Source organism: Tenrec ecaudatus, chromosome 7 (assembly GCF_050624435.1).
Source record: "Tenrec ecaudatus isolate mTenEca1 chromosome 7, mTenEca1.hap1, whole genome shotgun sequence".
NCBI lineage: Eukaryota > Metazoa > Chordata > Mammalia > Afrosoricida > Tenrecidae > Tenrec > Tenrec ecaudatus.
In genome coordinates, this window is record NC_134536.1 from 16,620,091 (window position 1) to 16,633,039 (window position 12,949).

Sequence of the window (12,949 nt, forward strand, 5' to 3'; positions counted from 1 at the left end):
ACAGCGGAACGCCAAAGGCGCAGCGGATGAGGAAGCGGGCGGAAGGCGGAAGCCAGCTGGGCTCGGAGGGCCGGAGGATGAGGGAGCGGAAAAGGTCGCGGCGGAGGGTCACGTGGTTCCGTGGTCACGTGGGCGGGGCGGCCGGGCCCGGAGTTCTTTGCGCATGCGCAGTCGGGCTCGGGGAGGAGCACCTGTCCTAGAGTGGGGTTGGCTGAGGAGGACGAGCCTGCAGCTGCACGGCTCTCTCCCGGGGCTGTGTGGCCGCGAGATCCCGCGACCTTGGCGCGTAGCTCTTGTCTTCCGGCGGAGAGGTTAGTGCACGGCCTTTCCTTAGCAACTGCGCGCTCCCGGCCGCCCTGAGCTGCTCGCGTCGCAGGTCCGGCGGACCGCTGGGGTCCTCCTTCTTGCCTCGAACAGTGATTGAGCTTGGTCGCCTTATCGGGCTGTAGGAAACAATCACTACAGATTTGATGAGCCAGCGAATAGTGGCAAACGCAAACGTAAAATAATCGACATCTTAAGGAACCCGAAGGGACGCTTCAACATCGTGCTACGTGCCCACGGCATCTAGCCTTTCCTAGATTCGGATCGTTCTTCAAACGGTGAACATCGCCGTGTGTTTCAGAGCTTCTCAGTTTAATTGTCTGCTGTGTGTCCTAGCACCGTTGCCCTGATAGAGGACAAAGTGGACCCAAACAGTCTCTCAGAAGAGCAGACTGCAGACTCCTGCGCTCGCCTCTGTTGTGGCGCCTCCCCCGACCCCCAGCTTTTATCACCGACCCGTACTTAGGAGCTCTGGCACTTCCAACCCGCCAGCCGCTCTGTGAGAGGAAGATGTGGCGGCCCGGAAGCCCTGCGCAGGTGGGCAATTCCACGGTGCCGGCAGCATTTAGGTTTCTGAAATGCATGTTTTACTGGTACACCGCGTGTGTTGCTTGTCCTCTGCAATGTAATGTAAGATCCAACATAGGGGCTACTGGCTGTTTGTTTACAGCCGCATTAGCCGCAACCAGGACAGTGTCAGGCACGCGGTTGGGACTCCGTTCGTTTGTTGAATGGATTATTAAAAATACAAGATATAAAGGCGCCGCTTAATACATTGGAGAAGTCTATAATGTGAAGCACGCAAGGATGTGGGCTGTGCGGTGGTTGGAGAGGGCCCCACTGCGTAGGACACATTTAAGCAAAGACCTGAAAGAAGCGAGGGCGTGAGCCCTAACTGCCCCCCCTCCCCCGGGAGGAGCTGGAGCCAAATGAGCGAGAGGGAAAGTTCATTTAATGAAATCAGATTGGCGCAGTTCCAGCCTGCACTCACGGGGTTGCAACGACCAACATTCTAGGCGACGGAGAGGAAGGCCTTAGGAGGGAGAGGAGTTGGAGACACCGTTTAGAGAAGCGGTTCTCAACCTGTGGGTAGCGAACCCTTGGTGGTAGAACGACTCTTTCACGGGTCGCCTAAGACCGTATTTCCGATGGTCTAAGGAACCGAGACACCGCTCCTCTATCCATCCCCAGGCGGGTCCGCCCACATGCACATGTGCTGATCTGGTGGGAAAGACGCTATCTCAACTTTCGCACTGAAGTTGGCTTTTTTACGCATACTGTCGGAAAATGTAGTTTACTGTTATGTTCTTTACCCATGCTACACCATGCTTCCAGACAACATTTCATGTATTTGTCAATAGAAATATTTCACAATATATAATTACATATTGTTTTTTGTGATTCATCACTATGTTCAATTTGTAACAATGAAAACACATCTTGCCTATCAGATGGTTCATAACAGTAGCAAAATGACAGTGATGAAGTAGCAACGAAACTAATTTTATGGTTGGGGGTCACCACAACATGAGGAACTGTATTTAAGGGTCTCGGCATTAGGAAGGTTTGGAACCACTGGTTTATAGAATGTTACTGGAAAGGAGTTCAGAAGAAAGGTGTGCTGGGTGGAAAGGGACATGGGGTCAGGAGAGAGTTGTTTTCAAGGGAGAAGATAGCACATTCATCTGCTGATAGGAATGCCCCAATAAATAGGGGAAAGTAAAAGGCATGGCAGAGAGGGGAGAATGACTGAGTCATGACTGCAGTGGGAAGGGAGAGATGAGCTTCGGTGTACAGATGGAGAACTTAGCTTTGCAGAGGAGTTGGGCTGCTAACTGAAAGTTTGGCCAACAGATGCCACCCGCCGCTCCCCTGGAGACAGAAGCAGCTTTCTACTCCTGTAAAGATTTACTGATTTGAAAACCCACCGGGACAATTCTGCCCTGTCCTATAGGGTCTCTGTGAGTTTTGGGTGTGTGGCTGTGGAAGGCAAAGCAAGGGATATGGGCCCAGGGGCAACGGTGGGCAGATGTGTGATGGTGGGAATGTTCTCTCCTGTTTTTCCTGACAGTGAAAGAGGAATCAGGGCCATTCTGCAGGAGGAAGGAAGAGGAGGCACGGAGTGTTGAGCGGAGAGAATCGAACAGAGTAGGGAACTGTAGGAAGCCTGTTGATCCCCATGAAAGGTCCACCCAAAGTTAGGGGTCATGATTGTAAGGTGAGGCCAGCAGTAAGCGTGCAGGCTCAGATCAGGTGAATGAGATTAATTAGGATTGCACTTGTACCAAGTGGGTGTGCGGCAGAGAGGGGCCCTAAGGATTCAAGGTGAGTCAGAGAGTGAACAAGAGAGGAAAGAATAATGAGGGAAATTGAAGGCCTAAGGAAATAATTAGCCCAATGAATGAATGGGCAGCAGTCCAACAACCCTGAGGTCAGGAAAACTGGCTGGTGCCCGCCTACCACTACCAACTGCTCTGAAAAGGACCACATTAGAAAGTCCTGGGTAGAGTAGGAGAAAAATCTGGCACAAAATTCAAAATCATCAACGAGACCAGACTCACTGGTCGATAAGAAACAGGTTGAACCCCTGGACGACTGTAACCCTGAGTCCCCCTTCAGGTCTGGTGTGGGATTTAGCCCTGTGCTAGAATCATCAACCTCAGAAGACCAGAGGGGGCAGCATTTACAAAGGCCCAGTTCAGAGGGTTAGGACAGGGGAGGCATGAAAACAGAAAGCGGTGGGGGAGTGGGATGAGGGCTGGCACACAGAGGGCTCTGCAACAGATGAGTTGAAACAAAAGATATACGACTTGTTGAGCGTAAAACTGGTAATCTGCTCTGCAAACCTTCACCTAGTCCCAATGTGAAAGTTAAGTAAGAGGTCCTTTGCAGCAAATTTGCCCATTGCCAAATTAAACTAATCAAACCCATTGATCAACTGGCAAGGAATAAGATGAGTTGAAGGTGACTCACAATAAATAGGTAATTGGGCTAAAACTAAGTGGTTTACTGAATGCCAACTTTTGAAAAAACTGGGAAGAAAGCATCAAGTTGTACATCTTAAATCATTCTGTGACTCCTCCTTGTCCTTACCCTTTAAAATTTTTAAAATCATCTTATCAGGGGCTCTTACAGCTCTTATAACAATCCATATATCAACTGTATCAAGCACATTTGTACATATGTTGCCATCATCATTTTTAAAACATTTCCTTTCTACTTGAGTCCTTGGTATCAGCTCTTTTTTCCCTCCCTCTCCCACCCTTCCACCCTCTTGATCCCTCAATAACAAATTATTTTCATATTTTACACCATCTTCTGTCTCCACCCACATTTCTGTTGTTCATCTCCTTGGGAGGCAGGTGTTAATAAGTCTATCATTGTGGTCGTTTCCCCCTTTCTCCTCCTTCCCCACCTTCCCCCTACCCTCATGGTATCACTACTCCCATTATTGTTCCTGAGGGGTTTATCTGTCCTGGGTTCCCAGTGTACATGTTCCGGTCTAGCCAGATCTGTAAGGTAGAACTGGGGTCATGGTAGTGGGGGAAAGAAAGCATCAAACTAGAAGAAGGTTACGTGTTGCGTTTGTGCTATACTGCACCCTGGCTAACGTGTCTCTTCCCTATGATCCTTCTGTGAAGGGATGTCCAATTGTCTACAGATGGGCTTTGGGGCTCCACTCCAAACCCCTTGTTCCCATCGATATGATTGTTTTTGGTCTTCTGATACCTGATCCCATAGATACCTTGTGATCACACAGGCTGGTGTGCTGCTTCCATGTGGGCTTTCTTGCTTCTCAGCCAGATGGCCACTTGTTTAATGTCAAGCCTTTAGGACCCCAAATGCTATATCTTCTTTTCTTTTTTTTTTTTTGATGCTATATCTTCTAATAGCCTGGCACCATCAGCTTTCTTCACCACATGTGCTTATGCACCATTTTGACATACTCTTCTTTTAAAGTTCAAAAACTCACTGCTATCAAGTCAAGTCTGACTCATAGTGAGCCTGCAGAACAGAGAGCTGCCCCACCCCCACCCCGTGGGTTTCCCAAACTGTAAATCTTTGTGGGAGGAGATAGTCTCATCTTTCTCCCTTAAAGAGGCTGTGGTTCCAAACTGCTGCCCTTAAGGTTGGCAGTTGAGTGCATAACCCACTATGCCACCAGGACTCCACACTTCTTAAAGGATGTGATGCCAGGAGGCTTCAAAAGCCCATTCTGTTTCAGCTCTATTTGCCCACAAACGTTCTGCAGCCCCTCTCGTCTAGTGGAATGAATGGTGATGCCTTAGAGATTGGAAAAGACTGTGTTGTTTTAATCTCGGCAGTGTGCACCTGTGTGCCATTTCCATTCTCCCCCAGCCTCAGTTACTGCAGCTGTACAATGGCCGGAGTCATTATAAAGTCCAGCAGAGGAGCCCTGCATGTGTATCCACTCCCACGCCCGTGGAGTCATTCCTGACTCGAGATAACCCTGCAGGGCTGGGTAGAGCTTCCCCTGCGCGTGTCTGAGACTTACTCTTCACGGGAGTAGAAAACCTCATCTTCCTCCCAGGGACCGGGTTGTAGTTTGAACTGCTGACCTTGTGGTTAGCAGCCCAACACTTAACCCAAGCACCAGGCTAGTCTCTCCCAGTCTCGCCACGTTGTGACAAACGTGCCTCAAGCATGCATTTGACCGTGTGAGCTTCTCGTGGAAGGTTCTGGCATCCCCCACCTGTAGAAACATCAGTAACACTTGTCAGCCATTGGGATCTGACCCTTTTCAAATCTCTCTTGCCACTCCCTGGCCCTCCCTCTCCCCGCTGGAGTGTCCCCGTTTGCCAAGTCAATAAGACTGTGCACCGGGGTGGGCGTGGGCGGTGGGCGAGGATGCCTCTGTCTTGTTTTCAGGATCCAGCTCACATGTCACCTCTTCGAAGATGCCTCAGATCCCCTGAGCCACAGGCTTCCCTCTCTTTCCCCCTCATCTTTCTCCTGAGGAACGACTTGTGTGCTTGAACAGCCAACTGCAGTTCCGTGAATTAATACAGCCTTTGCAGCCAGGATGAGCCGTGGTGGCATAGTGTTGGGCTGCGAGCCACAAAGTCAGCCACTTGAAACCACCAGCCAATCGTGAGAAAGATGGGGCTTTCTATTCATAAAGAGTTGCCGTCTCGTAATCCCATGGGGGCAGCGCTACCCTGTCCTGCAGGGTTGCTATGAGTCAGTGTTGACTCCGGTGGGCAGTGAGCTTAATCGTTTGCTTTCTAACCATAGCCTTCATTACTCCCATGAAAGGACCTTTCATTGTTGTAGTGGGTCTGGGCAAGAAGGTGGGGGGCCTTACCTGGCCGGATGAGGTGAGTCAGCTGTAAGGGATTGCCATTACCATCCTGCTGGGTATAAACCCAGCCATCTCAGCAGGAAGCGGGCGGGGCAGGGTGTTTCTTACTACCAGCCAGAGAGAACAGCGGAGAGTGTAGCTTATCTGGACCCTGAGATCCTGCACATTGACCGTCCTCGATGCAGGACAGTTGTGACTCAAGAAGGGCCTCCGACGAGCAGCAGCGCCAGGAGCCAGCACACGAGACAGCAACACCGGCCCACAGAGCTAGTGAAGTGAGTGCTTTGGGGCAGGAGGCCAGCTTGAGTGGGGTGCAGCTGCAGGAGCAGGAGGTGAGTGCCTTTGAGTGAGGCTTACAGTGGAGTGGCATGCCCTTTGGGCACTTATTGGCGACCCTAAAAGAGCTTTGTAATTGCCTGAGCAGGGCAGAGGCCTGGCCAAGAGGCCAAGGGCAATAATGACTGCCTGGAAGCACCGCAGAGAAGAAACCATCCTGGCTGAACAACTATCTTGAGCAGTTCTCCCCTGAATCGTAACCCATTCACTTCCCTGATAAACCCATGCGTGTATTGTCTGTGGATTCGGTGTGGCCATTGCTGTGAATGGTTGAAGTCAGTGCTGGGACACGGGGATAGGGGACGGAGGCAGGTCTGACCCCCTCCCATATAGCAGTGGACTTTGGGGGGCCAGAGGACATCAGATGTGGCCCCCAGCCCTATTTTGCAGTCTGATGGCAAAGCTGTTGATAGTGAGGACGGAAGGTATTAGAGGCGCTCTGGTGGTGGTTACACCCTGGGCTGCTAACTGCCAGACCAGCAGTTGAAAACCCCTCAGGACAGACAGAGCTTTCTACTCCTGTAAAGAATTACAGTGTCAGAAACTCACAGGGGGGTGGGGAGGAGTGCAGATCTGCCTATAGGGTCTCTAAGTGTTGAGTGTGTTATACAAAGGGATTTGTAACTAAAGATTTTTAAAGTAGTTGATATGCTAATGAGTCAAAGATGACACCCACCCCCAATCACCCTTGCTCCTTTTTAAGGGCCGTCCTTGTCTTGGTCCCTACACAGCCATCCTGTTCTAACGCACAGGCTCGCCCTGGACTGGAGTAGGCTCCATAACTGCTGGTCTGTTTTCTGTGTCCTTTCGTTGTTCTCTGAATAAGAGCTTTGCTGTCAGTCGTCTGTTAGAAAGAAGAGGGGGTTGGGGGAGCCTGGAGAAACTGGTGCAAACACCTTTGGTTTGAAGCCCGGTCAGGCGCTTACTGAGATGGCTTGCATGTACTACAAGGAACTGTATGACTGAAATGAGTCTGCGGCCTAGAGCAAGATAAGGTTTGCAAACACCTGTGACCTCTGTACCCCTTTCCTCCTAGCTCCTGATGTGGCCATGCCAGCCAGACTCCTGCGAGCCCTGGACCGGTCACAGCGCCTCTTACTGAAAACATGCCCATGCCAGAGACCTGCTCCATCGAGGAGGCTGGGCACCGCCGCATGCCGCACTCTGGCCAGCACACACAACCTGGCCATGGGCCTCCCTAACCCGGCCGTTCACGGTGTGAATCGGCCCCAGGGCCTGGACAGCAGGACCCCAGGCTCATCACATAGTGCCACCGTGTCATATCGGATCCATCCCATGCAAGGCCGAGAGGACTGCCTGCGCCTTCCAGCCGCCAAGCCTTTGGGGCTTCCCAGCAAAGTGTCTCACAAACCAAGCCTGCTGGACTCACAGTGGTTTGTGCCAATCCTAAAGAAGCATAGCTCCTCTATCTCCACGGAGACACGTGTCCCCAAGCAAGACTTCCCACTCAAGAGACCACTCAAAGCCCCCAGGACCAAGCAGCCCTCCAGGACCAACCTGCCGGTGCTATCCGAGAACGAGGTACAGTGGGAGGTGGCACCCAGGGGCAGTAGAATCACATCCTCTGTCCACTGCAGCGCCTTCCCCGCCGCGTTCCGACCTGTTCTGCCCAGAAGGAATCCAGACCCTAGTTTTCAGGAGTTGATGATGCTGACAGAGGATATAGGCAGAGAGAGATGGAAGTATCGTCTATGAATGTGCCCTGAGCGTGCTGTGGTCAGAGTGCTGGGCTGCTAGCCAAAGCGTCAGCTGGGCGAGGGATGATGTGGCCTTCTGCTCTGTGCTGTGCGGTCCCGATGAGGCAGACCAGAACCCTGCAGACAGAGTGGGTTAAATGCTGGCCTGCTAACAGCAAGATCAGGAGTTCAAAATCCTCAACCCCTCCGTGGGAGAACAATGAGGCCTTCTGCTCCGGTAAAGACAGATAGTTTAAACCCACAGGGGCCATTCTACTGTGCTAAGGCCACTGCGAATCAGAATCGACTCCATGGCATGGAGTTAATGAGTCACAATCGGCTGACTGACAGCTGGTAGGGAGTCGTCTAGTTTCTAAAAGTTTACATCAGCTACGGACTTGAGACTTTGAAAAAGAGGATAAGTATTAAGTCCAGCCTAAGAATGGTACTGTATTTTTAAAAAAAACCTCTCTGCCTTGGAGTCGATGCTGACTCATAGTGGCCCTTGGACATGGTAGCTCTGCCCCTATGGGTCTCTGAGGTTGTAAGTCTTTACGAGAGCTGAAAGCACCCCAATCAAGAGAAGCTGCTGGTTTTGAACTGCTGACCTTGTGGTTAGCAGCCCAACAAGTAACCACTGTGCCACCAGGATTCTGTATCAACAACTTTAAAAATTAAAAAAAATCAAGCTGTTGAAATTCTTCATCAAATTAAGACATTTACCTTTTTAAAAAACAGCTCTGCTGACACGTCTGAGTCATTAATGTATAGTGACTGGCCGGTGGTGTGAGTTGGGGTGCTGCTTTATTCTTTGAAGGGAGCGCATGGGCGTCTCCGTGGTACAGTTCTCACCTTCTGCTCAGGGGAAACCCAGTTCAAGTCCTGGCCAGCACCCTTCACGTACAGCGGTTGCCCATCGGCCAGCGGAGGCTCATACATTGCTGTGACCCAGACAGGTTTCAGCAGAGCTTCCAGACCAAGACAGACTAGGAAGACACGCCTGGCGATCCACTTCCAAAATGGAGTGGCTCACAGTGGTCTCACCCACGGCTGCGCAGAGGGGTGGCATGGGAACAGGCTAGGCTTCCTTTACAGGGTTGCTGTGAGCTGGGGGCTAAATCTGGTGGTGCCAACAACAATCCTGGGAAGTTTGGAGCAGGGATGGAGTGGGTGCATGCGTCTCTTCCCTGGACGTTTAGAGGCTGTGGGAATTTGCAGCAGCAACAGCAGCAGCTGGCATCTGTTTCCCTCCTCACTGATAGAGCTGAAGGGCCAGGATAAGCCTTCCTCCCCTCGAACTGTGCCTTGTACGGAGCGTAGCTGTGTTCAACCAGAAGGCTGGGAGGTGGGGAAGGATAGAAAAGAGGCTGAGGGTCCCTCCGTGTGCCGGCCCATTGGTTCCGACCCATAGCAGCCCTGTGTGCCACAGAAGGAAACCCCACCTGTGCCTGGCCCTCCTCACAGTGGTTCTGTCCTCCGAGGCAGCTCTGGGTCCATCTACCCTGAAAAGATGGGGGGTGATTAACGCTTGATCCGCTCTTCTGGGTCTACCAGGGAACGGGACAGGCGCTCTTGGTCTTTTTAACCTCTTCATTTGAGACATAAACCCTACACACATTTAGTGTGTGTGTGTGTGTGTGTGTGAGAGAGAGAGAGAGAGAGAATTTTCCTGGGCAGCTCACTTTGAAAAGGCATGCATGCCTTCACTCTGCCCTGCTTAAGAAGTTGGCGATGGATTGTGTTTACCTTGGGTTCTGGTTTTCCTGAGGCTTTTGTATGGTGTCTTCAAACTGTGTTCCCTCTGTGGGTACCACTCTCTCCCTTTTCTTAACTCCTGCTGTGTTGTCTGTGGTTAAACACACACACACACACACACAGTCAACATGATTGCTGCAAAATCACAGAAACCTTTACTGAACAAAAAGGTCAAGATATGGAGCTATTGTTTCTTGAAATAGCTTCCTTCTGGAGGCAGGGTTTCCTTCTCTGGCACCCTGCAGGGACCCAGTGTGTGCTCCTTGCAGATGTGCCTGGAGATTTGGGAGCAGAAAGAAGCCTGAAGAGGCCAGATCAGGCTGCAGGGTGAGCAGGGTAAGGCTTCCAGTAAAATTCTGGTAGGACACCTCTGGCCACCCTGGAGGAGTAAGCCGAGGATGATCCAGAGCTGTCCTCAGTGCCCTGTCCTGGCCTTTGTCTTGCCCATGCTGCTCTCAGTTTTGATCAGACTCCTTCCTCATAGGCCCCCTTTGAGGCGCTCTTTCCAGATTACCTGTTCAAGGTCCTCCAAACGTTTGCATAACCTTCTGAGCTGACGGACAGTCTGCCTTGAATTTAACTGGCCCATCAGATTTCCTGGATGAGCCCAGGTGACGTAGTGGCTACATGTTGGGCCATGGACCTGACCTGAGCCACCAGCTGCTCTTCAGGAGAAAGACGCGGCTGTCTACTCCCGTAAAGGGCGGCAGTCTCGGAAGCCCAGAGGGGCTGTTCTCCCCATCCTGTGGGGTTGCTGAGTCAGCACTGCCGCAATGGCAGCGTGGTTTTGGTTTCTGGAGCAGATTCTCTTGGAAGCGACTGCCTTCACTGGACTTTGAATTTAACAAGACTAAGACAGGTGTCTTTCAGAGCGCACTTGTCTGTAGCTGTCCATAGATCGCAGGGATGTGCACAAGCACTGGATTTGCAATACACCCGTGCTTGGGTGGACTGGGGTCCTAGTAGCAGTCCTTTCTGACCCACCCTCGTGTGTACATGCACACACAGTCGAGAGTGTACACAGGTTTCATGGAATGCCCTTTCCCCTGGCTAGGAGCAATGCAGTGTGCTACTTGCCATCTTATCCCCGCACCCCCCCCCCTCTTGTTTCATCCAGTTTGGGCAGACCAAGTGCATATCAGGACTCGGTAATGGACTCTGGCAAAATCCCACCATGACATATCCTTGCCATACGTGTTCTTTACACATGCACACACAACACAAATGTGTTAGGTGCATGGACAGTCATGGGCCAAACACTGGCCAAACCTGTCAGCCTTAGAAACACCTGTGTCTGTTGGCTGGAAACCAGAACAAAGCCCCGTGGGTCCTTCCTAGGGTGTCGGCTGCCCGTGTAAGGCTACAGAGGCTGACACACCAGCGCCTGGTAGCGATGCTGCTTTGAAATAGCTGGGTCACACTTGTTTGGAAACAGCCTGCCTCTGTAAAGCGCGCTCTCGGCTTCTTTGGCGAGTGTCCAAGCGCGGGGTCAGGAAAGCCCGCCCGCTGGTCTTTCTGGAGCATGTGTCCACTGAGCAGAAGCCCACCCCTCCTGCTCACGAGCTAGGCGCCCTCTCCACCAGCCTGTGAGATGTCAGAAGGAAGCATTCAAGGGCTAGCTCTGGTGACTGAGCCGCCAACTGCTGGGTAACCCGCCCTGCACCACTCTCATTGGCACAGGACCTGATGTACTGCACGGCCTTCGCCACAGCAGACGAGTACCACCTGGGAAACCTCTGCCAGGACCTGTTGGCCCGCGGGTACATGGAAGTCACCAGCCTGCCCAGAGGTAACGGCTGCTTGAATCCAGGGCCAAGAGGCTTTAAAAAGGACCGGGAAACAGTTGTCCTCTGATACGGTGGTGAGCACGCACTTGCGCAGAGCTCACTCCCGCCCGGAGGGTTGGGTCATGAGTGAGGCTGGCTCTGTACAGATGCCCCTTAAGGAGAAGAGCAGAAAACGTGTTCACCGAGAACAGAGGCCTCAGATTAAAATTAGGATGGCTTCTGAAGCTTTACTTATAGCATGGCTTTCTAACGTGGGTGAGGTCACCCCTGGGGACAAGGAAGCAACGAATGATCCAGAAACCGAAATTCACTGCCACGGAGTCAATCCCGACCCTGTGGGGCCGAGTAGAGCTGCCCCTGTGGGTTTCCAACACTAACTCTTTACGAGAGTAGACAGCCTCATCTTTCTCCTGAGGAACAGGTGGTGGTTTCAAACCCCTGATTTTGTAGTTAGCAGCCCAACACCTAACCACTGCACCTGGAATGATGGGGGGGTGGGGGGGAGGTGCATTGCAAAAGCAGATAATCTATGCTTTATCCTGGCTTATGGGCTACATTACAAGAACTTGTTATTGCCAATGGGGTACCGAGTGTTTGTCTATTTTTCTGAGAAGATGCCAGTAAGCCAAGTTCATTTGGGAAACCATGATTTTTAGGACCACGGTGACTTGAGTCGGTGTTTCAGAAGAACTCAGGAATTTTTTAGATGTTCAGTTGTTGTTCATTACCTCGTGGTGACCCCACATGATGGAGGAGCAGAATGCGCCGTGTACCTGTCCCTCTGAGGGAGGGTCCCCTCATTGGCACTGGTCTCTGCGTCACTGTGATATCAGTCCTGATCACATCGCCTAAGCAAGCGAGACAAAAGCCTGGCACTGGTTTTAGAAGGATGAACCATCAAATGGCACAGGAAAGGGACGGCCATGTCTGTGTCCCTTGAACAGTTTCCTTTAGACTGATTATGAAGAATGTTCATTTCTTGGACCTTCGTTATCTTGAAGCCAAACCTTTACTTATTAGCCAGTTCAGTGATCACTGAGTCCTACTGGGTGGGGACGGCAGGTTTAAACAGCACAGCAGCACTGCTGTGGGATGTCCCTGCCGGTCTTGTTCATGTTCCCGGTCGTGGCCGGAAGCCTGGTAGGGAGGTAGGCGCTGCTGTAGGAACCCAAGACGGAATGGGTTCCTGAACGCCTGTGCTGTGGACCACCTGTGACATAGCTTCTCTTCCACGTATTTTCAAATCATAGATGCAGCAAATATTTTGGTGATGGGCGTAGAAAATTCTGCAAGAGAAGGCGATCCTGGCATGATATTCTTCTTCAGGTAAGACAGAAAAGATCCTCCGAGAGGCGTGCTCGTGGAGGGGCAGCCTTTAAACATACAGGTCCATCTCTCAGCAGTCACTGTGCCCCCCAAATTGCTGGAATTGAGTCTTGGCCAGGTGATTCTTACCTGCTGGGGGAGAACCTGCCAGTGAGGAATTCTCTGCTAAATCTGGTAAAGACAAGACATTTGTGAACAGGTTGATCACCTTCCTTGTTTTTCTCTTCCTGTTGTCCTGGGCTTTGATAGCTGAGTTGAGGGGAAGCATCTTTGGTCCTCTTCCCCCAGCAATGTCTCTCCTTAGACCTGGACCCCTCCCCGTCCTTCTCTCCCCTCCTCCTGTAACCCTGTCCCCACATTCCCATCCCTCTTTCCCTCCCCAGAGACTTCAGATTCGCACC

At 51.7% G+C, this 12,949-nt stretch overlaps 1 protein-coding gene across 3 annotated transcripts in view; it reads left to right on the forward strand.

Moving 5' to 3' along the window:
* The first annotated feature begins 184 nt into the window (after positions 1-184).
* RMND1 (required for meiotic nuclear division 1 homolog) overlaps positions 185-12,949 on the forward strand; it is a 33,985-nt gene continuing 21,220 nt past the window's right edge. For 2 of the 3 annotated variants that reach the window (XR_012785367.1, XM_075554374.1), the window contains exons 1-4: positions 185-311; positions 7,020-7,525; positions 11,116-11,224; positions 12,473-12,548. Coding sequence is in view for 2 of the 3 variants with exons in the window: in XM_075554374.1 (XP_075410489.1) it covers positions 7,034-7,525; positions 11,116-11,224; positions 12,473-12,548 (677 nt within the window). In the remaining variant the exon portion in view is untranslated. Of the gene's footprint in view, positions 312-350; positions 862-7,019; positions 7,526-11,115; positions 11,225-12,472; positions 12,549-12,949 lie in introns of those variants that run through there. The other variant, XM_075554375.1, reaches the window with a different exon arrangement.